This window comes from Fundulus heteroclitus, chromosome 7 (genome assembly GCF_011125445.2).
Source record: "Fundulus heteroclitus isolate FHET01 chromosome 7, MU-UCD_Fhet_4.1, whole genome shotgun sequence".
NCBI classification, from domain to species: Eukaryota; Metazoa; Chordata; class Actinopteri; order Cyprinodontiformes; family Fundulidae; genus Fundulus; species Fundulus heteroclitus.
The window spans coordinates 40611441-40637091 of record NC_046367.1 but is presented as its reverse complement, the minus strand read 5'-3'; the positions used below and the strand labels follow the sequence as shown (position 1 = coordinate 40637091).

The 25651-nt window shown below is 40.7% G+C and overlaps 2 protein-coding genes across 2 annotated transcripts; both read right to left on the bottom strand.

The window, feature by feature from the left end:
• Window positions 1-4713: 4713 nt before the first annotated feature.
• si:dkey-10c21.1 lies at window positions 4714-9570 on the bottom strand. The gene is made up of 6 exons (XM_036139640.1): window positions 9436-9570; window positions 8853-9120; window positions 8343-8471; window positions 8117-8245; window positions 6028-6059; window positions 4714-5856 (listed from the first exon to the last, which is right to left on the bottom strand). The coding sequence occupies exons 2-6, from the start codon at window positions 9115-9117 to the stop codon at window positions 5569-5571; spliced, it is 843 nt and encodes a 280-aa protein (XP_035995533.1). The 5' UTR covers window positions 9118-9120; window positions 9436-9570; the 3' UTR covers window positions 4714-5568.
• A 967-nt stretch (window positions 9571-10537) lies between these two features.
• LOC105938012 (protein FAM171B) lies at window positions 10538-24761 on the bottom strand. Its single transcript, XM_012879611.3, has 8 exons — window positions 24428-24761; window positions 16510-16743; window positions 15989-16081; window positions 15743-15901; window positions 14419-14589; window positions 14204-14320; window positions 13648-13771; window positions 10538-12018 (listed from the first exon to the last, which is right to left on the bottom strand). Exons 1-8 carry the CDS (start codon window positions 24606-24608, stop codon window positions 11166-11168), a joined length of 1932 nt encoding a protein of 643 aa, XP_012735065.2. The 5' UTR covers window positions 24609-24761; the 3' UTR covers window positions 10538-11165.
• Window positions 24762-25651: the final 890 nt, after the last annotated feature.

Genomic DNA, 25651 nt, shown 5'->3' with positions numbered 1-25651 from the left:
CCGTGTAACCGATCCGTCCTGTCCCTGCGCCAGCGTCCGATCGGCGTCTGGCCTGACGGGGGTTCGTGTTTCCAGAGCGTGTGCAGAGCAGCGGCATGTGAGGAATGGCCCGCGTCGGGTCAGCGGGTCAGAACCGCAGCGTACAGCAGGTCTTAGCTTTGTTTGCTCACCTTTGGAAATGGAGAAAGTTTGTTCTGTACCTGAGGCAGACTTAGTTTTCCTATTTGGCGTCTTGAATGACTGTAGTTCTCCTTATTTTATCATTAGTTCAGACCTTTGTTTCTCTAAAGCTTGATCATGTTGTTCGGTTTGATGCCTGCAGACTACCTCTATGGGTCCCTGAGCAAGACCCTAATGAAGATGAGCCATCTCTCAGGTCCTGTGTCAACTCTGCCTTTTTTTTTTTCCTGTTTCCTAAACACGTGACTTACAGATACTGTTTATCTGAATGTTTGTGAAGAACCACTTCTTCTTTTGTCCATTTTTTCCCAATGCTACAGACAAGCCTGAAGTAAGTGGTTTTCAGAAAGACCTGAGTAAAAAAACAACAACAGCATAAATCCAAAGACATCTACAGAGAGAGCCGCATAAAATCAAGTAAAACTTAGGATAGACACCTTTATTATAGATTATAAAACTATTTGGCTGCTTGAAAGCAAAGCATAGAGAAATCAGTGTCAAAAGTTTGAGTAAATTATGCAGTAAATTAGCAGCCCTGAGTCAAAAAGGTTCTAAGTTTTACGAGTCAAGGGAAAGTTGGTTTGATGGTTGAACAAATAGTGATTAGAAATGAAGAAATAGAAATACCTTTATTGTCCCACAGCAGGGAAATGTGGGCATGACAGTGGCAATAACAAGTAGACAAAAGTCCTCAGATTAAATAACTAGATTAATACATTTGAAAAAAGCTCAATTGAAAGTTAAGCTGTGCCGTACAGCAGAAGGGAGAGTTCAACTGATGACACTTTGTTGGATTAAAAAGATTCTTGAGTGCTGTGCTCTCAGTGGAAACTCTCCCACGTCTGTTCAGAGGCTCCAAGCGTCACCACCGTCCTCATCGACTGGAAACGGGGACAAGAAGATGAAGGATGAAGATCATCTCCGGCTGACAGAAACGAGTGAGCTTCCCACATCCTGTTCGACGACTCTCCGTCTCTGCTGGAGGTGAACGGCTGCAGCCACAGAAACGGACCCTCATTAGCTGATGTGCACTTTAGAGAAAAACTGAACACAGACGCTGGAGTAATTTTCTCAACTAAACACAGTAATTTACTGCTGATGGTGGTGTTTGCTAGCAGAGCAGTTAATTCTCTGTTAATGCAACATGGTTTTTTTTCCCCCCTCTGACTCCAACAAATACGGCACACATGGGTGTTTTTTTTTTTTATCTCCAAAAAGATGTTCGGCGCTGTAAAAATGTCAGGGAGAAATATGGCGCAGAGGCAAGCAGCCGGTTCACGGGAGGTGTGAGAGTGTTGTTCTCCTGCTGCAGTTTTATGATCCACCAACTGCGTCAGACTGTTTCCATTCCAAGCGCATCTTCCAGCCACCGACTTTCTGCTCCTTGGTCTGCAGCCAGAAACCCGAGATGCCTCTCCAGAGAGGAGATGCATGGGTGTCTGTGGCCAAGTTTACTGGCAATAAGTGACTGACGGTTAATGTAAAGTTTCCCATGTCCATTTGATTTTAAGGGGACATATCCTGCAAAATCACCTCTTTTAGCCGTTAAATACATTTTGTTGGGTACTTGGAGTCTGTAGGCATGCAGAAAAGTTTAATGTAGTCTCTCTTCTTTATGTTCTTTTTGGCTCATATTTTTCAAGCCGTTCAGTTTTCTCTGTTCTCTATTACTCTTTTCAAAAACTGGGTCACAGTATTTGCCGCAGAGCTGCTAAACAAGGTCATGGACCTCTGGCTTACTAATTTCATGACTCTGCAATTTTTATTTTTTGCCACAGTTTTGTAGCCCAAGCTAATGGAAGCTGAAACTACATGTAGATAAGTCAAAATGTTGGGTTGTTGGGTATATTAACCCACACAATCCATCGTTACCCATCACACTACAAAAATGGAGGAAGGAAGGAAGGAAGAGCTGATAAGCATGATATGTCTCCTTTAAAGGATTTCTTTGAGAGAGCCAGAGTCCTGTCAACTTTAAAGACTTTTTAAAATACTTTCTAAAACTTTTAAAACTATCCCCTAATGGGTAAATTAGTTCCCTGCGTTATTTCTAAAAGTGAACAAACACCTCTGTCCACATCTTGGGGAAATGGCCACAGTTAGATATTGTCATTTATGACATTTTTAATCCCCCTGCAGAATTAGTTTTTGTTGTGACCTTTGACCTTACTTGCTCCTGATACACCTGAATTGCCCCACTACTAGGCTAATACAAGATATTTCTATTGCATTCATAACACCGCCAGGAAAAATACTCCTAAACAAAACTTGAACAATTGCGACCCCTAGTGGTTAAGATTTTAAACAGCGACAGGATGCTTCTCCTCGCAGGATTAGCATGAGTCGTTTTATAAATCATCTTCAAAAATTCCTTCACTTTTATGAAACAGGTATAGATGCATAACAAATCCAGGTTTTAATACCTGGATTTATAATAATCAAAAACACTACAAGTTCACTGCAGTGTTGTACAATCAAAGTTTAAAAGTATATAAAAAATATGAGATCTTAAGTTTTATTAAAAAAAATGACATGACTCACATTAGTACTACTGGTAAAACAATATATTATTACAACTGCAATCAATTATGTTAGCAATACATTCTAATTTTGATGTACATATGTAAATATAGACAAGCACCCCTCGTTCTTTTTAAATCAGATAGCCTACATAATTTTAACTTTTCTGTCAGTTCGAGCTTTTTGATCACTTCTTTCTGAAACTGAATCATTAGCAACTATATTAATGATCGAATAGCATTGTTTGACTGCCAATGAAAAGAAAACATTGTTTTCTTGACAACATGTTTATAATGGGAATATGTGCTATGGGTGAGTGGCTGTTTATTGGAAACAGAAAAGGGACACAATGAGCACTTTTACTTTGGTGAGACTTGTGAAGTAAACAGGTGAAAGGGGAGAATTTCACCTCACCAAAAATACAAGTTTGTCAACAGATTAAACATTTTGCTTCACTAACCAAGAACTGAGAGACAACATTTTTAAATTCAGTTCATTGAATTCAGTTCAATTCACAATACATAACATCTCAAGGCACATTTCAAAGTCAAATTCAATCCAACCCTCCAGACAGATTGGTCACAAAGTTTTCTAAGGAAACCCAGCAGATTGCATCAAGTCTTTTACACCACAACAGTGACTAAACTTAAGCTGGGTCAGCAGCCAGACCACCGAAGTGACCGGTTTTGTTTTTCAGAGGAAACGTGATCTTAGGTAAGGTATGACTGAAGAAATCAGCCACTTCTGTTATATTTGGTTGAACTGGACACAAAAGCAGGCGGGACATGGGGAGTTGGAATTGATCAAACAAGGAAGACCGGAAGATGACAGGACACAAAAACCATGAGGAAACCAGCACTGAGAAACGAAAACCAGGGCGCTTCAGCACAGAGGGGTGTGATTAGTGACATGGAAACCAGATGAGTGCAATCAGGGAAATGGTGAAGATGTGAGGGAGAGGACTGAGCAGGGAGCTGAGGGAAGGCAACAATAAAACAAGTGTCTCACACACACACACACACACACTATTAGACACAATCCGATTGACCCAACCTCCAGTCTGACAACCATCAGAGGACTTCTAGAAAACCGACTAACGTGGCATAAATACTAAGAAGGTATTCCTCTCTGAAAAAAGGTTGGTTATATTTGATGTTGAAGATGTTTTAAAGTATTTTAGTGAAGAGTGTTTTAAATAGTTGCATTATATGCTGGTTTGGTGGCGTAATGGAAGATCAGAACACCTGGAGGAAAGCATGGACAACTGGATAGAGATTGTGTCTAACATGATTACTTTTGTTCCTTTGTTTTCTTATATGTTAATGTAAATGGCCAGAGTCATGCGTTAACTCACTGAGAGAAGTTCCCTACAGCAGGGGTTAAAGTGAAAATGATCAGTTTGACTAAGCATTTTTTTCTACATTACGTACCACATTTGCTTATTGAGCAAAGTCAAGTTTAACCAAATTTGCCAGTTTCAAAATATGCATTGACAATTCCTGTATCTCTCCCACTTTCAGCTTCAGAGCATTACCGTCATCCTGGACAGCCTCTCCTTCACTTTCCACATCCAGAACATCACCTGGTTAATTTACTTTCATCTCTGCTTCCTTCACATTTTTGCCAAACTCACCTCTCGACTTCACAACTTAAACTCCCTTCCCTCCCTGTCCCCCAGAAAACCCTCCATAAACTGCAACTGGTACAAAAGACTGTGACTTTCATATCTAATCAAGTGAATGCAGGTTCAAATTATTTAGTGTTATTTATCTTTTTAGTATTTCATTTAGAACCATGGTTATCCATAGGGTGATCTTAAGGTTATTATAAATTAAATGTTATACTACGATAAAAGGTGAACACAGACAACCCACACTACTGAAATACGGAAGACAACAGGGAAGTCATTTAAAACTAATTTTGACTTTAACATGTTCAAATTGAATTTGTATTGGTTAGTTTGACAAAGTTTTTAATTTTATCACACCAATGAGAGACTGTCAATCTTTTCTGTGAAGGTTTATATTCATTTTTATTCAACGTTTGACAGTTACTGCATCTGCATAATTGACCTTTCTGGAGGCCGGATGCTGAGTCAACACTTTGCCCAAGTCATCATCACAGTACCGCACAGGTACAATAATAATTCTGTTCGCATTTGCATTTGTTGACTCATCTGCATTTAAACATAACACCTTTTTATGCAGTTTGGCCGACAATTCTGTTTTATACTGGGCAGCGACGCTGTGTGTGCATGGATGAGAGGCACGTGCATTTAAAATTAACCTTGAAAGTGCTCTCTGATCTTCAGCAACCGACTTGATCGGGTCAACGAGAGGCTGAGACATGGTGAGGGACAGGTCACGCTCGTCTATAAAAGGCACACATAAAAAATTTTCTGGTTACACACACAGTCGGCCATGGATACAGGTGACACGGTTCTGTAGCTGTTTCACAGGTAAAGAGGAGACGTGCTGCAGAAAACATGCGTGTTTGGTGGCATGTTACGCGCATACACATGCCTGGCAGGTTATCCCAGGTTAAATTGCATTTAAATTCAGGCAGAAAAATGACAGCTAAAAAAGTGATGATGTCATTGAGGCGACGCACTGACTGGCTGGTATAACTGTTTTTCCAAGTGCTTATTTATGGGACGACGAAATATCTAATCTAAACTGAGCTCAAATACAAAGAAAAAGTTAACCTCACATTCTAACTTACAGTACGGTACACAACAATTAAAATTATTATTTGCGCTTTTACAAAGTAAACGTGCTTTTAAACATTAAATAAAAAAATAAAAGACTTATGGGAGCCCATAGCAGTAGTCTTGTCTCAGAAATGACTCCAATCAACAAAGTATTGTGATTAAGCGCCAGTATCTAAAATGTTCCTGAGCTGTGGAAAGGTCTCCAGGACTTTAGGCTCCTTGAGAAGCTGAAGAAACTGAAGAGATTTTTCTGGACCTTTGCTGATGACCTGGTCAATCAGCTGGATCACTTGCTTCTCTGGCTCAGTCACAGCTTTCAGATTCTGATATTCTCTTTGTGTGATGATGGATTTCTGGTCGACGTGCTGCAGAATGTAGTTTGCATCAGCCATCAGGCATTCGGTCAGCCTCACTTTGTGCTCTGTGATCGTCTTTCCAGCAGGATCCTGTAAATTTCAGAGGAAACTTTGAGGGTATGGAAACAATTCAAGGGTTCTATATATGTAAATGTTTTAGGTTTGTAGAGTTCTTTCTGGTTTAATTTTACAGTGGCTCAAACCACTGGTCTATGTGACCATCAACACATGAGATACAGGGTCTGGGTCAGAGTCCTTTACCTGACAAGGAAGGTCAGCAGCACGTCCTGGAGCTGAAATGATCAGATATATCATTAAGACGGACAAAGAGCATAACAGACTCCTTTAAAACCCAACAACAACAAGAAAAGTTCCTTCACTTCTGTTTTAATTACTTCTGGGGTCCGTTCTTCGTACGTTGCTTAAAACATCCAAGATCAAATGACACATCCAAGATGATTTCATCCGGCTAATCCTGATCCGGCTAATTGGGTTCTTCGAACACACCTGTTGTTTACGATTAGTATGGCTGGATTGAGTTATCTGAGACAACTGCGCGTTCATGCGTTTGTTTAAAAGGGGAAATGTATCGATAGTAGAAACAATGATCAGCAGCGCTGCTATTGGCTGTTCAGCATGGCCAAAGAACGCCCACAGTTTTTTTCCCAGCAGAACAAAAGCCGAATTTGAGTCATTAATTAAAACACCTCAAAATCTGTTAAAGCCAGGAGAGAGGGCCGGCAAAAAGCAGCAGACAAATTAATGCGTAAATACTGTCCATGGTAGATGTTTCTATCACTTTCTACAGCATGAATTTTTGCATTTTAATAATTTGATATTATTTGTTCTTTTATATCAGAGCCTCCACGGGACCCACTAGAACATGGGGACAAGTAAAAGTGAAATACCAGAATATTCTACAAAATGGTAGCCTTTAATTATTATACTTTATTTTAAAAAGGCACTTGCTATGTGAAAAGATCCAAATTTCAGTGTCATTCCTTAGACACGGGAAGTAAAGGACACGTGCAAACTGGGAATTTAACAAAAAAAATATATCTTTATCCATAAAAAATGAAAATCTTCCTTTTCCAAGTCATCCACAGTTTACACGGTAAAACTGTATTGCTCCGTGTCTAGATAATCCATCCATAGTTTTTTTCTAATACAATATACGGCTCGACAGGAAGCAAGCCTTTTAAAGTAAACTAAACTTCACAATAAAATGGCCCGAACAAATCTTCTTACTGAATATGATAAAAATAAAAAGCAAACTATCATACAAATGACTTAAATATTTTAGATTTATGGCTCCAACATCACGTTTTGCTCTTTAAAAGCCACTGTTAAATTATGTGTTTGTCTGTTTATAACAGCCACCAAGAAAATCTCTCTACAATTACACTGTCGCGCTGCGCTAAAGGATCCTGTCTATTGCGCAATACGTGATTAATTCTAAAAACTCTGCAAATTATTCTTGTACCTTCCGCAACAGTTTGCTGTCGTAAAAATGAACATGGCTACGGCAGACTTCCCTATCTCCTCCGCTTATACAGCCGTGATCTAATCTTGTTTACATGAAATAAGCCTGCTCTCGAGCAGGCTTAAGCTGGCGCACATGTTGCTATGACAACAAGTGCAGGAAGTCTTTCGAAGAACCAAACGATCCAAGATCATGCCAAATCGTCAACAATGAAATCCTGCTAACTGAGTTAGCGACGTACGAAGAACGGACCCCTGGATGACAAAGATTAATGATTTGAATTTATTTACATCTAGATCTTGGCAAAGAAGTCTTTGGAATGGTGTCAAAAGTACCAACAGTTCACCTGAGAAAGATGCGCACAGTTGCCAAATGCTTAGGTTTGTTTAGGCATGAAATTCACCTTCAAAAGAGGACAGAGTGAACAAATCCTCCTAATATTTAAAAGGCCCAGTTAGGCTGCACTAACAGCCTGGAATGTTGTAGTCCTCTTGTGATCAGCTAGGTTCCCAGGTTGCTCTCAAAAACCAGTATGTGTGGGATGAGTTCACAAATAAACTCCAACCCAGAGTCGATCTGCTGGGCCTTGGTCGACTTGATTGAAGATTTCACGCCTGTATTATTGGTTCTGCACCAAGTCGTCCCTTGTTTTCAGGCCAGAGACAGTGGTGCACCCCCATTGTATAACTCCATCATTGTACCATCACTGACAACTCTGTTTATCGCCTAATCTGATGCTCTTAAGAAATGTAAATCCATCAGTTACAGATGTTTCCAGATAACGTTTCAATGTCAAAAAAAGCTCTCCTTCCTGATCTATCAGTTCTGTATAAAGTAGATGTGTAATGTCTGAGGGAAAGCCTTTACCTGAAGGAACCCGTGACGACGTAATCTTCACTGAGAAGTCCATGTTATCCACATTAACTCCGTCTAGTCTGTCGGCACAGATAACACTCCCTCCCGTTGCAGTATAATCATTCCCTGATACAATATTCCCTACATTAAAAGATAAAAGGGGGATAAAAGAGTCAAAAAGAGCTGCTGGAATATCAACTCAAAATGAAATTCGGATCATGGAGATATTTATGACTACCAGACAAATTTTCTCTTGGGTTGCTCTCCGTCTCCAAGTTGCGTGTGAGACATTTCCCCTTTATGTTTGAGAAGTTTGTGGTTGCGACAATGCTGTTATTATCAGCAAACACTGTTGGAGCAGTTGTGCCTGCAAACAGGGAAAAAAAATTATCATGAATGTGCAATTCAAGTTCAAGAGATTTACTCAGCAATTCACTGGCTGACTGCCGAGGAGGGTTTCTGCCACACTCCTAGAAATCCTCCAACCATCGTCTCATTTCTGGGTGATTCATTTTATTTATGGCTCTAGTTACAGTTTAAATTGATTGCTTAGATGTCTACAAACATATAATCATGGAGTGGCGAGAGGTAAAAGCCGTGAACTCACCTCGCCCAGGCATAACTAGATACATGACATTACCTGTGGAGACATGTTTATGCTGCCTGATGCCTCACCCACCGTCCCCATGGGGAAACAAACCAGGAAATAAACAGATGACTCTGACAGCGGTAGGAGACATTTACAGACCCTCAGAGGAGTGGAAAAACTGCTGCAGCTGATGGTAATGTCTCTGGTTCTTCCTCAGGATCTCAGTGAAGCTCTCACAGGTTTCTGCTCCATTGTTGATGATCGTTCTCAGAAGGCTGCTGATCTTCTCCTCTTCACTCGGCTGCTTCACCACCTCTTTATATTCACTAACACGTAAAAGGCTTTCGCACTCAGTGATGATGTGATCAGCATCTGCTGAAAGCCACAGCCTCAGGTTGTCCTGCTGGGACTGCAGTCGCTCCATGTCCTGCAGGGGGACAGAGGAGGAGAGTTATCAGCAAAAAAAAAAAAATCTAAATTACTCAAAGTGAAAGTAAAAGTGTTCCTGCTCCGTGGTTCTGTTTGTTCTCTACTACAGACACACTTCTAACAGACATTATGTCTGTATTTTCCTCCATTTGCACAAAGGTCCAAACTGCCTGATCTGTTCTGTTCCCGCCGTTTGTTCTCAGTAAACTCTGCTGCAGTTCTTCATCAAGCAGAACATTTCTCTCATATCAGAACCTCACCGCCAGATAAGAACCCAGATAAATCCGCGATGTTCTCTGAGGGGAATTCGTACCTTTTAGGGGGAAATCCAGCAGTAAAAAGCGAAGCTGAAGGGAGAAAATTTCAGTCAAGGAGAAATGAAACCGCTCTGCTTCCTGATTGGTTGGAAATCCCGATCTCCCCACACGAGCTGCACAGTGACGTCATGTCCGCCTGCGTCATGCGCCAAGGTGCCAGGTGGACAGGAAGAACAAAACCAAATTGCTCCAACAGTAATAGAGGGTTTTACGATATAAGTAAACGATTAAAATCTAGAATAATTATACTTACTGACTTTTAACAAAAAAACTAATAAATGAATAAAAATTATCAACGAAATGGAGACAATAAATTGAAGGTATTCAAAATAAAAAATAAAGAAAGGTCTCAGAAATAACTAATCATTTCTCTATGAGTAAAAGTGTGCAAAATAAATAACACTGACTGAATAAAATGTGTGTATATATATATATATATATATATATATATATATATATATATGTATATAAATATATATATATATATATATATATATATATACACTATATTATATTGTGTGTATATATATATATATACATTATATATATATATATATATATATATATATATATATATATATATATATATATATATATATATATATATATATATATACACACTTCTTGATTAAATAAGGTTTGTAAATAGGTAAAGGGAAAATATCCTGGCATTTACATGATAAAAATTATTGAATAAACAGCAATGTAGCCTTACAAACAAATAAGTTGCAGTTTTTCAATAAACTACTAAAAAGTAGCCCTGATAAATAGGTGTATCTACATGAATAAAAAAATATTGGCTAATTAGGGACTAAGTGAATACAGGTTATTTATGTTGTTTTTCCAACACTGTTGAAATGCACATAGAAACATAAAAACACACGGAATGGCAATGCATTTTCTTTAATTTATTGTTGTAATAAACCATTTTGTTTGAGGAACTCCAAAAAGGCTGGATCCATCCATCCATCATCTAGACCTGCCTTACCAATACAGGGTTCAGGGCATCTGGTGTCCATCTCCAGCGTTCATTGGGGGACACCGTGGACAGGTCTCCAACCACCACAGGACAACACAGATAATCACAGGACAAACAACCATGCACACCCAAAGGCAATTTATTTTAATAAATTAATCAAACAGTCATGTTTAAGACTGCGGGAGGAAGCAGGAGTACCCAGAGACGACTGGAGCTTTCATGGGGAGATCATTCAACTCCATGCAGAAAAAGCCCAGGCTGGGATTTGAAGCCAGGATCTTCTTGCTCCAAAGCAATAGTGTTTAAAAAAAAGTCTAATGCCTTTTTCTAAAATTACATTTCTTAGTGTGAAAAATTAAACCTTTCTTTATGTTTTGGCCAAATTAGCATGTGATACAGACAAGAATAGACATCCTGGAAGAAAAACATGGACAAAGGTTTAAAGTGTGAGCTGGGCCGTCCATTTTTATTGTCACTGTAAAGAGAGTTTAACTGTAACGCCATGCAGTGTTCCCTTGATATATTACAGATAACTTGAAATCTTGAAACAAATGACATACAAAGATATCCTCAAAAACAAAGGTTAGAGACCGACTGTTTGTAAGATAATGGATGAGAAATTATTATGGCTGCCCCGTCTGTTAGGTGCTTTAAAGGAGGCGTGATCTGAGTCTCTCTGCTCTGTGGTCCGCCCCCAGTGGAACGTTACATCTGTAAGTTACCTCTGAAGCTGCTAAATAAATGCTTTTACTCCTGAGGCGTGTGTTTGCTGCTGGACGGGCTTTTAATGAACGTAGTGGTTCTCTCCAGAGTCACCGGCCTCTTCCCAGTCGTCTGATTCAGTTCGCTCAGGTCCACCCCGGAGTCCAAACTGGTTTCTCGGCTCTCTATGGGCCTCCGTCTCCTCTGCTGCTCCGACACGGCGTACCGGATCTCTGCGGCGGGTTTTCCCTCCAGGGAGACGAACCAGGCCCGGGGAGGCTGAGGGGAGGGGATTTTAGATAAACCTGTGACGGCGTGGACAGAATGTCTGCTGCCGGCCCGTTTATTCAGCGTTCCTGGTACCGACGCCGACTCCGGGAGGTTGAAGGGCACCCTGGACGTGGTGGCTGGTCCCTGGGAGCCCTCAGAACTTTGGAGCTGGTCCTCGGTGTGGAGAGTCTGGGTGAAGCTCTCTTTCCTCGGAGGCTCGGCGGCGGCTCCGTTTGAAGCGCCGACCCGTGGCAGCGTGGCAGACCTGCTCCACTCGGCCTGCTCCGGATGCTCCTCCAGGTGGAAAAAAGCCGGAGCAGGAAGGATGGCCACAGGTTGGTTGTAGAAGAACAGACCGTCGGGGAGGGATGCAGGAGCTCGGTTTGGTTCTGAGGTCACAGCGATGAAGTCCGGTCCGCTGTGCTCCAACGGAGCCACCAGAGCGCTGGGGTTGGCGATCACCTCACTGCTCTTCACTGTGATGAAGGAGCCGTTGCTCTGGTTCTGATGCTGGTTCCGCTGTAAAGACCAAGATGTTTCAGACTCCTCGTCGTGGTTTGTGGAGGTCGTCTGGTCTCTTCTCAGCACCGCTGACGTCTGTCTGGCTTTATCTTCACTGAACTTCCTCCTGCAAACAAATCACACAAATATTAATAATTCATAGAGCTTACTCATATGACAACTGACTCTTTTATCATTACTTCATTTAACATTTTAAGCTAACTTTAAGATTTTTTTAACCAGAAACATGTCATAGATAAATCTGTCTAAAGAAAAACTCCAAAAATATAAGTGAAAAAGAAGCTAAAGTCTCAGGTGTAAGTGAAAGACCTTTAGAAAAGCAACATTTGATGTCTGTTCGGTTCAATAGTCACATCTATAGTTGAAAAGTTAATTTATTTCAGTAACTCAATCAACTATGTGAAACACATTATTTAGATTATTTTCACACATGTTAGTGTTTTCAAGCCTTTCTATATGTTAATACAATAAGAAGTTTCTGATTGCACACTGTCTGCATAACAACCAAATATATATAAAACATGCTCTACGGGATCACACTCCTGACAAGACAGAAGGTATAATCTTTGGACCTCAGTCTTTAAAAGATAAACTTCTTAATCAATCACTTAATCTGGATGGCATTAAATCTGTCTCTGTATAAATTAAAAAAACTTGGTGTTATTTTTTGACCAAGACATGTCATTTAAATCCCATATTAAACAGGTTTCCAGAGTTTCCTTTTTTCACCTCAGGAATATCGCCAAAATTAGAAACATTCTATCCAGGGGCGATGCTGAAAAACTAGTCCATGCATTTGTTACTTCAAGGCTGGACTATTGTAATTCTTTACTATCAGGAATTCCACAAAATGCAGTTCAAAGTCTTCAGCTGATCCAAAATGCTGCAGCAAGAGTTCTGATGAAAATCAACAAGAGGGATCATATTTCTCCAATTTTAGCTTCCCTTCATTGGCTTCCTGTTAAATCAAGAATAGAATTTAAAATTATTTTTCTAACGTATAAAACCCTTAATAATCAAGCTCCATCATATATCAGAGCTCTGATTACCCCGTATGTTCCTAACAGAGCACTTCACTCCTCCGCGCTCTCTGCTCTGTCTTCTCGTGGCAGATGGCTTTAAACATTGAGCCTGGTTCTGGTTCTGCTTGAGGTTTTTTACTGTTAAAGGGGAGTATTCCTCTCCTCTGTTGCTACAGGCATGCTTGGTAAGAGGGATTGCTGTAAAGTCATCAAACAATGCAGACAACTGTCCAGTGTGGCTAAATACTTTCATCCCTAATGCGTCCAGATTATACCGAGTGATTAGAGTCAAAAGCTCTAGGAAGAGTTGCTCAGATACATTATCATACATTCACCATTTTGATAACTTTTAATCCCCCATGCCTTAGCTGCATATGGAGTGAATTTGAACATGATTAATCTATTGAATATGACTCTGTTTGCATTTTAAGGCATTTTAAGATAGCATTTATTAAACTGACAATTCAGCTAACTATATATTCAAACTAAATTGAAACTAAAACCAAAGTGAAGCTGTAGATGATACACCCAGGAGCTTTTTGTTAACCGCTGCATAGAAGGATATATTTTTTCTTAAAAAATAAATGTAACCTTAAATCTGTCCTGAGTGCAGAATAACTGAAAAAGATGGAAAAAAATAAGGCGGTGTGGTGTTATTCTGAGCAAAGGTTTCAGAAAAGACCTTTAAACTAAAATGAAAGTAAAGATTTTACCTGCAGTGACATAAGAGTCCAGTCAGAAGACAGATGATCACAACAAATGTTCCTCCAGCAAAAACCATCAGGAAAAATGAATGTTGTGAAATCACGTCCACGAGGATGTGAAATCCAAAGAAACCTAAAGAAGATAATAAACGTAAAAATAAACTCAGAAAATACATCAAATGTATAATAAAGTTACCAGGTAAAGAAGATTTTATGTGAAATGTTAAATTTGCATCCTGAAAGGCTTTTAACTCGATAACTCCAGTTGGTTACGGACTTTAACCAGATAAGATTTTAAATCCAAACTAGATATTTATTTTTATTTACCCCCAAAGTTACAAAACTGAATAAAAAGTAATCTCAATGACCCATTGAAAGGGGAACATAAGAGCATGTACTGCGGGTTTAGCCATTTTTATGCATTCAGATGCCTTGAGTTGATTTATTTCATGGATTTATTTCACACAAATGTGTATTTTGGGACAAAACATGATATTTCTCCCTCCCAGTTTGACTTTCTTAATTAAGAACAGCGGTAAACCTGAGATTTGAGGTGAAAACCTGCCTCTGGTGGAGGTCAAAGGTCCTGCGATCCAGTAGCCCAGGTGAGGAGCGGTGAAAGTCCACATCAGTTTTCCAGCTACCAGTGTCATCTTTCCGAGTCCTTTCCTCATCCATCCACCTGCAGTGAAGCCAAACACCATGAAGCACAGAACAATAAAGGAGTTAGCTGTGCAGCTGGTCAGGTAGGGGGTAGAGCGTTAGTGCATCTGTACTGACCGGTAGTCCTGTTAAAGAACCAGGCCGGAACAACGTCTGGAGCCTGGAGCCCACAGCTCTCAGGAACATTGAGGCTGATCTGGATCGGCCCGCTCACCTGCAGCTCCGTGTCTCCAGAGAAGAGCTGGACGCTGATGGCTGCCACTGGACTCAACTCCACGCTCACGTATCCTGGATCAGAAACCCAATGAGGGTGATAAACTCTGTGAGTCATAAGAATGATTTTATTTTACAGACTCAGGGTTGTTGTTACTAATTTAATTTCTTAGGTAGTTAGTGACAGTTTGGATTATTTATTTTTTGTCCCTAGAAGGCAAATCCTAGAATGACCCACTGACGGAGTTACTGCTGATATGAACTCTGCTTACTTTCAGTTCTTCCTTCCCAGAGAAGGTACTCCTGACCCAGTGCTTCTGGGTTCCTACTTGCTGTCCTCTCACCCCCTGCTGTGGTTTCCTCCAGTTACCACATGCCAACATGTGATTGCTCAGGAGGGGAGAGTGTGGCAAAGGCAATGGCTCATTGCTCCCATAGTTAGATAACGTCATAACAGCTTTCATTATTGACTCATCTGAATTTTCGTTGAAATTGAATTTGAACTGACTTGGATTTTAGATGACTGGAAATGAATTGGACCTTTTTGCATTATAAAGTGACTGTCCACACTTTAGCAGGTATATTTTGCCAGCAAGGAGATTGTCTGCTCTGTTTGTATCTCTCATCTTTGGGTTTATGGTGCCAACATGGGAATTTCAGAGCTATTTTTCATAGCTCAGACACCATTTTTACAGGAACTTCCTCTTGGTTTAACAGCATTTTTGATTTCAATTCAAACAAACATGAAAACGTAGATTTTTTTTTTTTTTTTCCAAACGCAAATAAAGATTATGAAACTGGGGCTTTAGCCCAATACTTGTACGTCTTTCCTTTTAGAATAATTCTGTTTGTTTGCTTGTTCTCCTGTTTGGGTCTCAGTATTAAATCATTCAGTGGGGAGTCGACACATAGCAACTTAACAAATTACCACTTTTAAATGAAACTAATTAAATTCAGGGTTTTGGTTCCAGCAGCCCATTTTATTTCTGTGCACCATGATCTTGGAATAATCTACCCCTGAAAAAGGTCTTAACTGCTTCATAAAGTTTTTGATCTTTATGGTGGCTAACTTGGCTGCCATTGCTAAAGAAAGTTCTGATCTCAATTAGGACTCCCCTGTTTAAAAAACATAAATAAATACATAAACTGTGCTTGAAACCTGCTGATGTTCTTCTGTTGCCACCATTACATGGAGCTGATGATAAATCATGTAGGATAAAGCTGTTACCTGATTGGCTGCTCATGATGCCCAGAGTGTTCAGAGAGCCGTCCTGTTGTGGGCCCAGTTTGGGAACCGTCAGGTAGGCTCTAACAGAACTCACGTTCCTGCTGTGCGTCAGGTTCAAGAGGCTCTGGGGAAACCTGACTGTGGGCTGGGAACCGGCAGCTTCAAACAAAAGAAAGATTTATGAATGTGTGTCAAACTTTTACATTTCTAATCCACTGAGAGAGCAAATAGAAAAGGTTCCAATACCAGCTGTTCTGCCGGTGAGCAGAACCGAATCCTCAAAGAGCCAGATGTTTCCTTGATTGAGACGCAGCAGGGGTATGGTTACTGATGAAAAGACTGCAGGAATAATAAAGGACAGAGGAGGTTCAGAGATGCATAACTAATAACAATAATTCAAGTTCTGCTGTTTCTCCACTAGATGGCGGTGTTGTCATTTGCCTCACTGCCTCTGTCACAGAGCAGGAACCGGATAATTCAGAAATATTCAACAGCTCAGAGTTTAAATCTACAGTAAAGAAATGAGGAAACCTCTCTAGGATGCTGTCACATACTAAAGACCAAGAATAGGTCCAAAATTTGGTTGTAACTGGTTCTGACATCCAGAGTGCATGAATTCCTAAAAGTTCCCATCCATTGGTGACATTTCTGTTCAGGTGGGGTTCACCCAGGTCGCCAGTCTATCACAGCGCATCCCAAAATTAGTAACAGATCATTTGCACGTTTTATTCTCGGCACTGACACTCAGACGTGAACAGCAAACTCACTCGGTATTCTGCTGGTTTTACACGGCAGCAGTGCAGAAATGAAGCCTCGCTTAGTGGCCACAACTGTGATGGGCAGCCCTGAGTGGAAAGGTACGCGAAGCCTTACGCTGCCGTCCTGCTCACTGAAGGCTGTGCTGTTCAACGTGTGGTTGACGAAGAGCTCCACCGCTGCCTGGCTCAGGGGCTGCTGACTCAGCATGTCGTTCACCTGGACCCTCAGGTTAAAGGTGGAGCCTAAAGAGAGAAAAAGTTTAAGTTTTAAATCCAACATAATAAGGCCAGCCTGCTGATGGCCTTCAAAGATATTAAAAAAGGGATGTATTCTATGAAGCGTAAGAATAAGCTTTCCTCTAACGGATTGAAAGTGGTTACATTTCCAGTTAACCTAATAGAGACCATATAATGCAGAAAATGAAATAATTTGTAGTTTCCCTCAAGGATATCACAGAGTTAATCACGACAGATTAGAAATCAAACAGAAACTCCACAGGTACAGAAAGAACGAACCGGTCCTGTTGCTTGTGAATCAGTGTGAATGGAAAAATTACAGCTTGGGTTCTGAGTTCCCCTCTGACCTATCTCCTCTAAAACATCTGAGCAGCTGCACACAGGGAGGAAACGAGAAAGGCTTGGTATCCGCTTCACTCTCCCTGGTTCGTCAAGGTCCATGCTTGCATATTTTCTATGGGGGATTGTAAATGTTTGGACTATGAGGTTTTTGTGTTACGTCTTATGCTCGGTACAGCAATGAGCGAGAGGCAGTGGTCTGAGATTTGGAGGAGACCAGGGCTGGGAGCAGAAGGGGGAGGGGCACGCTGTGGCCTAGCCCAGGGGTCTAATTACTTTATCTCTGCTCTGGTTCTTAATAGAATGCTAGAACTTGATATAATCACCATTTCCTTTGATTTCATAAGTAACCGAGGAATCAGTTATCATGATTTCTTACAACAATCAGCCAATCACATGTTAGCAACTGAAATGCATTTTGGTATCTAGATGTGAATGGGGTTGATTTAAAGGAGCAATAAGTAATACATTTACTGTAAAATCAACCTAAATGATTCTCACTTATCACCTGGGATGTTAGTAACATTCCCTATAAACTATCGGTCCTCTCCATCAACAATGTCTTAGTCAAGTTTTGCTCCTTTCAAACCTAGAGGAACGGTCCAGAATGACTTTGGTTCAGAGTGTAACACGAATTTACTTCCTGGTTCCTGAGCCAATCATATGAGAGTTCCCAGAGTTCCCAAAACAGAGCGCAGCATTTGGTATTTTGTCTTGGCAAAACAGCAGCAGCCTGCAAACATGGAACAGAAGCGGACCAGAAATACATCATATACCTGTCGTGTGGAAATAAAAATTAAATAGAGTTTCACAGCAGCAACAGACCGTTGAGTAAATGGCTAGTCTCCGTGACAAACATTGTGTATGTGTAGTTCCAATTTTAACCACTAAGTGGCATTATTACTAATTGTTCCTTTAAGTGATTTTCAATGTGACACAGTTCTTGGAGCCTGGTGAAATGTTCTAACTATTTCAAAATCTGCTGATCTACTTGGAATTTCTTACATACATTTCCCAGGTTTACAGAGAATGGTCTGAAGAAAAGAAATTATCCAGAGAGAAGCAGCTGTGTGGATGAACATGCCTTGCTGGTGTCAGAGGGGAACAGGCAGGCTGGTTCCAGATAATAAAAAATCCAAATTATTTTAAGTAACCACTGGTTACAACAAGAGTATGCAGAATAACATCTGAACATGTGGAACCTTAAAGCAGATGAGCTACAGCAGCAGAGGACTTCACAGGGTGCCACTCCTGTCAGCGGAGAACAGGACATTAAGGTGACAATTCATTCAGATTCACCAGAGCTAAAATTTCCTGGTCCAATGGTTTTTGATTTCAGCTGCAACATTCAACTGGTTTGATCAGAATCGGGTGTAAACACGAAAGCAGAGCTCCATCCTGCCTTGTGTCAACAGTTAAGGCTGGTGGAGGTGGCATCATGCAGTGGGGGATATTTTTGTGGCCTATTTTCTTTGTTTTATTGACTTTAAACTGTTGTCTTGACAGTAAGTTCACTGTTCTCCAATGGGCACAAATGTTGCCAGATCTCAGTCCATCACCTTTCCTGTCATATTCACATCAGATTTTCAGCTGCTAAATTTGCAGCCGCTGTGTATATTTTAATCTGTGCTACAAAGAAAAAGGGCAGTTCTGTAAAAAACAAAACAAAAAAAAAAAACAACAACCTGGTACCAGTAAGATTTACGGTTGTTACTGAGTGTATTCCCTTGCCAACCAAAATTTACTAGAATAAAACATCACCAGTTCAATTAATCTCTGAGGGGAAATTCTTGTTCATTACAAGTTTGCAGAAATCTCCAAGCGAATCCCACTGACGGCCTAATGATCATGTAAACCTTTGCTCAATTAGCAGCTTACACTACGCACCAATGGGCCATTATGAGCCTCTGACAACAGGCTTTCCAGCTGTGAGATGAAGAGTTGCACAATAATAAATGAATAATGAATAATCAGTCACGGCCTCTGTGCAGGAAGAGGCAGAAATTCTTATAGATTATCCAGGTAAGGGGACAATGTGTTCAACCTTGACAAGGTAATATTTATATATTGAGAATGGATCAATTATAGCATAAAGTAGTAAACTGCTTTTTTGCTACACACACTCCTGATCAAAATCTTATGACAAGGATAAAGATTAAAAGTGGGTCATTTAAGTTGAGTTTTAAAATCGCCAAAGAAAAAGGAACACGGATTAAGAGACAAAAAAGCGGATAATTCACGATATGCATCGATTTTTAACATATTGGTATCGGTCCGACAAGTAAAACTGGGCCAATATCAACAACCAATGTTTATTTCTAGTTACCCTTTCTGCCAGTGTTTTAGGGAGGGAGAGGGGATGTGGTCGTTTTGCAGTGTCAAAAGAGGAAATCTGAAAAGCAGCGTGTAATAACCCACATTAAAAAATTCAGTTAGCGTAGTTTTCAGTCGGTACAAAAGTGTGCAAAATTTTCCATCCCAGAAACGTGGATGCATGGGGACATCGGTAAACATTGGTTATCAGACATAAAGGCAATATTAATGTCAGATATTATCATTGGCCCAAATTTTCATAGTGCATCCCTACTTACAATTGACATTTATACTTAAATGGGCTGGTCAACCCCAGAATAACACTTTAAATCAACAAAACGACTTACAAGCGTCCGAACATTACTTGGTTGATGTTTAAAGTGGAAGTGTCGTATACTTGTCGTATAAATGCCCCAAAAAAAATAAATAAATAAATACCCCATACCATCGTTCCCCAAATGGTTTCAAAAAGAGTTAAAGATAGTGAACGTTCAAGATGGTCCAAAACAAAACAAAAACAGAGAGACATTCTCCTGGTGGAGGATAAAGTAAAGAAGAAAGTCCCCAACAATGTTTAAACATAACCAGCCACCGTTTGTGTCCCCTGTACAACCTGGAACTCCGTTATTACATTAAATGAAACAGGCTAAAGCATCTCAGGATCCAACCTGCTTCCAACGTTATGAAGTATTTGACAAAGAACATTACCAACATACTAACACATAAAGGCCCAGTTATCTCTTAGCTGTTATTTAGGACTAATTCAAATGCACATGGCTGAACAGTTTCGAAGTGACACAGAAACAAACTGACAAATTCATTTTAGAATAAAGAAATCGACCTCTGATGTCCGGCAGTGAGCAGGAACATGACAAACAAGAACAAAAGATGTCTCAGCTGTTATTCTGGAGTGGATACAATCCTAGTGGGCTACCGTAAATCAGAACTGAAGGTCTAGAAAACCTGCTTCTAACATAAATGTTGAAAAGGCAACAATTCTCAGATTCTCAGCCAACACTCTGAGCCACAGGAGAAACTGCTGTAACCTCCAAGTCTGCAGGAAGTTCACTCTGTGCAGCCAGAAGTTGACCTTACATTTAATGAGACATCTTAGCCGCAACCTCATCAGTAGTATCACCTCTATTTTCTAAACTATAGACGTACAGAAGCTATTTTTCATCCCTAATGAAGCGCAGAAGCACTACTGTAACAGCCATCCTAGTACCCCCAACAGCGTTGTGTAATGGCTGGATTGATGCTTCTCAGACGACTCCTAATCCCGCTGCTTGAGGATTTGCCAAAAGTTTCCAGCATGAATCACGCTGCCATGCTGCAGGTAGCCCTAATGCTACCGGCTTTCAGCTCAGGCCAGCCTCAGACAGCCACATCCACCCATATCATTACCCCCAACGGTTTCCTTTGAACAGGGCAGAGCCGTAGCTCGGAGCTGCTTGGACTGCATCCATTTTTTAGCCGCCGGCGTGAAACAAACAAGTACATTTGGCCGCGTGAGCCCGCTGAGACGCTGACACCGGTGCAGATGGACAGGAGGACGGTTGTTCTGGGAGAGGAAGCCTGCTTTTCTTTTTTTTTTTAAGTGCGTTTTCCTGCTTCAGGGGCCAAACACAACAGAAGGGGGGGTTGGCCCACTAAATCTGAACAGGACATTTTTTGGTGCTAGATTACTGTAATCCCTCCATTTGGCAAATTGACCCAGGCCACAGAGAGAGGGGTTTATGAAGCGAAACAAAAAGGGTCTGCGGATGAGAAAGAAGACCCTGTAGCGTCTGTGATGTGGGTTATTATCAGGAACAGAGGAGCGACGATGTCAAAGGCAGAAAAGTGAAGCCTTTCCCCCTGAAACAAATAAATAAAGAGAACGGAGATGAAAGAAGATGCTATGGTTACTGAAAACAAAGGGTGGCTAACAGTGCCGCTGCTTGAAGGAGCAGCTGGAACAAGAGGAGGCGTGACATCCATCATTTTATCAAAGATGACAAGAATGACAGAGAACATGCTGGACTGAACACAAACGTGTTGACTGAACAATCCTGTGAGACCACCAGCAGCATAGACAGATGGTCCAGCAGGGAATTATCTTTAATGACGCCCCCACACCCTGCATGTGGTGCTGGAATTAGGCCATTGTTTCAGCTGATGGAGGGGAACATGAGACAACGTCTGAGATGTCTAGCGGGAGACTGAGTTTAGCTGGAGGTGAACGAGCAAGTCTTCGGATCTGTTGCTCAGGTCATTAAACAACACAGCAATCCCCAACCAGCTCTATATTTCTTCATTTCAAGCTCAAGCACAGCGTAGAATGTCCTTTTCCCCGGAGCCTTAACTCTGTGAGGAGAAAACCTGGCAGCACTCAGCTGACAGCCAGCCGGGCCGGAGGAGTGGGCCGCCATTTGTACCGGGGATAACAGCACGCTCGGCTACATGTCCAAGTTTTCCAGCTACAGACCAGATCATGCGACGAAGGATGCCGATGTACTCCTACGTCGGCATGAATTAGTCATGAATGACTTGATAAGGGAACAGGGTCACAGATTCCTCTTTCAGCTCCTCGGCTCTGCTGCGCTGTAGGCAAAAAGCCTGGCAGAGAAAGTTCAAGAAGAGGACAGTCATGCTTTCAGTCCACTTTCTGTAAATACTAATAAAAAGATAGCAAGACGAGATGAGCTGAAAGAGCCGAAGAGATGTATCAGGATCTTTTTGTGTGGACACGTGGGCCGCAGAAATTTAAAGAGCAAGCTGAGTCAGTTTTCCTCCTCTGGTCACATCTAAATATAAAATCTTTTCTATCTCCCAGCAACACTGCAGACGCTGACAGACTGTAATCCCACTGTAAACCACCTGCAGAAAAGATGACGAATGAAAGCAGCGTGATGCTGGTATACTTCAACAGATGGAGAAGCCATTACTTATGAGGTCTTATGGCAAGCTGTCGTGGCATATACTCAAAACATGCTTCAATGTTTATTTTTTTTTTTTAAGTTCAAAGAAAGCATTCTTCCTGCCACCTCTCTGGATATGATCAGCGATTGTGGAAATATTCCAGACTGGAGACTTTCAACAGAAATAATGGATTTATGATTTGCAAAGTGCAGATAGTAGGCGAAGCCCCAACATCCCTGCTGTATGCAGTTCACTTTGTACCTGCATACAATCTGGTTGTTTTAGTCCAAATAAAATAAAATCTCTACTGATTTGTGTGGTTTTATCACAAGCGTTGCTGCTCGTGTAGAGAAACATTCATAGAAGAACCGGTAGGAACCACCGGTAGGAACCACCAGTGTAGGACCGACCAGTGTAGGAACCACTGGTGTAGGAACCACCGGTGTAAGAATCACTGGTGTAGGAACCACCGGTGTAGGAACCACCAGTGTAGGAACGAGCGGTGTAGGAACCACTGGTGTAAGAACAAGCGGTGTAGGAACCACTGGTGTAGGAACCACTGGTGTAGGAATCACTGGTGTAGGAACCACTGGTGTAGGAATCACTGGTAGGATCCACCAGTAGGAACCACTGGTGTAGGAACCACCAGTGTAGGAACGACCAGTGTAGGAACCACTGGTGTAAGAACCACTGGTGTAGGAACCATCGGTGTAGAAACCACTGGTAGGATCCACCAGTAGGAACCACCAGTGTAGGAATCACTGGTGTAAGAACCACTGGTGTAGGAACGACCAGTGTAGGAACCACTGGTGTAGGAACCACTGGTAAGAACCACTGCTGTAGGAACCACTGGTGTAGGAACCACTGGTGTAGGAACCACCGGTGTAGGAACCACCGGTAGGATCCACCAGTAGGAACCACCGGTGTAGGAACCACTGATGTAGGAACCGCTGCCGTAGGAACCACCGGTAGAAGCCATCGGTAGGAACCACTGGTAAGAACCACTGGTGTAGGAACCACTGGTGTAGGAACCACTGCTGTAGGAATCACTGGTGTAGGAACCACTGGTGTAGGAACCAACGGTATGAGAGCTGACCACCTGCTGCTGGTGACGGTCAACAGAAAACAACAGGGCCATATCGTTCTGATAAGTGTCTGCTGCTGCTGCAGGTATGAGTTGGCTTTTAGAACTCAGTCCCATTTAGCCTTGAAGAGAAACTCTCCAGAATTTGACTTTGAAGCAGACCCACAAGACACCAGATGATTCAGATCGTGTCCTAAAGACTGGAGACTTGACTTATATCTGCCCTCAATAAAAACTCTGAAATTGACTGGAATCTGTGCTCTAACAACTTTGGACTTGACTTTGATCAGCGCTCCAAGACTTGTGTCTTAGGTTCTTACATCCAGCATGAATCTGAAGAAATTTGAATATGGATCAGTGGTCATCAGCATCCAAACAAATAATCTCTGATGTTCTCTTTGTATTACCTCATTTCTGAGAACTTGAAATCATGAATAAAAGTTGGAACGGTTAGTTTTTCAGATATTTATGGTTTTCCAAGTTTTTATCTGAAGACATTTAACATCGAACTTGTGACTAAATACAACACTACTATAAATGTAGTCTCCCTGAGAGGTTCTTGTTGAAACAATTCAGTTTCAGACATCAGCGATGTTCAGCATAAATAGGAAGAATCTACCTGTCTGTGTCTGGATCTGAGAGTCCAGAAGACGAGGACAGAAAAGGTTTCCTCATAAGGCTGAGATATCAGAGATATTGTTGCTGATAACAGCACAGATGGATGGCTGTGATGTCCCCCTTGAGTTTGAACAATTGATCTATTATATGATAAATCCACTTGCCATAAAAGCTCTCTCACGTCGCTTGTTACTCATAAACAGATTAGTAGTTTGTGAGTAAATCCGCACACAAATAAGGAAATCTTAGTCTAAAATGTAATCCAAATATGTGAAGTGAAGCTTGATGGCGCAAATAATTAAGGGGAATTATTAAAAAAACAACACTGTTAAAAACATCACAACATATAAATATTTTATTTCATCTCAACTGAAATGATCGAGCAGGAAAAAAAGCCCGACGTGTTTAAATTGATTCGAAGTTGTGGCTCCAAACCTGGCAGGGCCTCCAGCTGCTCCTGATGCTCAAAGGCTTCTTGTTTCATGGAGTCCTGCTTTAGAAAGTTCCTCTCATCAGCATGCAGAAGATGTCCCTCAGTCTCCGTCAACTCTCCGCTTGCTCCCACGTTCCTGCTCACAGCCAGCGCCCAGAAAACCCACGGCCACAGCCCACGCATGACACAAACAGGCGCCCGGTGTTTTTTTTTTTTTTGTGTGTTTTTTTACAGGATCACCCAGGTCCAGGTTTTCATCCACAGGTTGTTAAAGATCTGCTGCTGATCACTCCATCCGCTCACTCTAACCCTGACAGCTAAACCAGGCAGCAAACTCCGCCCCTTCCATCCACCCCCTCATCCACCCACCCATCATCCATCCACCCATCCATCCATTCAACTATAATAACAAATGTCAGATGTTTTCATAATCTGAAATAATAGATAAATACAAGTAAAACTATTGATATGGTAAATTTACTTTTTGGATTGTTGAAAACATAATGCTTTATTGAAAAAAAAAATAGATTCAGTCAAAAACTGAAGAAGACAAGTAAATAAGATAAAAATAAATACACAAAAAACGATAAGTTAATAATAAAAAAATGTCTTTCAGCTGTTTAAAAGCGTCCATTAATGTATATTAATGTGCTGTAACATAAAAGTAGCACGGATATATTGCTAATGATAAAAATAGTAACAACAGCAACAAAAATAGCAATAATAATAAATATAATAATAATAATAATAATAATAATAATAATAATAATAACAATAATAATAATAATAGTAATAATGATGATAATAATAATAATAATAATAATAATAATAATAATAATAATAATAATAATAATAATAATAATAATTATTATTATTATTATTATTATTATTATTATCATTATCATTATTGTAGTTTTCACTGGATATTAGCGCGCATATAAATGTACCGCAACATAAAATACATTGATGCTATAAATACAAATATTTTTTAAATTACCAATAATAGTAATATTCGCTTTGTAAGTGTATATTATCAAATATTAACCCATAATTTAAGATATTTTTTAATATATTTTTAATTACATCAGACAAACAAACTCAACGTGTTTAACCTAGAAATATTCAAACTTTTCTTGCCTTAATTTGAGCGCCTGCAGTTTCTCACTCTGCATGTTGAACTATCTGCTTTCTGCCACTAGGTGGGGCAGTTGTGACAGGAAAAGCGC

Excerpts from the sequence above, each read along its gene's own strand:
- si:dkey-10c21.1 (XM_036139640.1), bottom strand. The coding sequence starts at position 9,117 with ATGGAGCGACTGCAGTCCCAGCAGGACAACCTGAGGCTGTGGCTTTCA. Across the intron at positions 8,246-8,342 it reads CCCAAGAGAAAATTTGTCTG|GGAATATTGTATCAGGGAAT; the intron begins GTAGTCATAAAT and ends CTTTTAATGTAG. Across the intron at positions 5,857-6,027 it reads CTGCTGACCTTCCTTGTCAG|GATCCTGCTGGAAAGACGAT; the intron begins GTAAAGGACTCT and ends TGAAATTTACAG.
- LOC105938012 (XM_012879611.3), bottom strand. The coding sequence starts at position 24,608 with ATGCGTGGGCTGTGGCCGTGGGTTTTCTGGGCGCTGGCTGTGAGCAGG. Across the intron at positions 16,082-16,509 it reads TAAAACCAGCAGAATACCGA|TCTTTTCATCAGTAACCATA; the intron begins GTGAGTTTGCTG and ends TTATTCCTGCAG. Across the intron at positions 14,590-15,742 it reads CATCATGAGCAGCCAATCAG|GATACGTGAGCGTGGAGTTG; the intron begins GTAACAGCTTTA and ends TTTCTGATCCAG.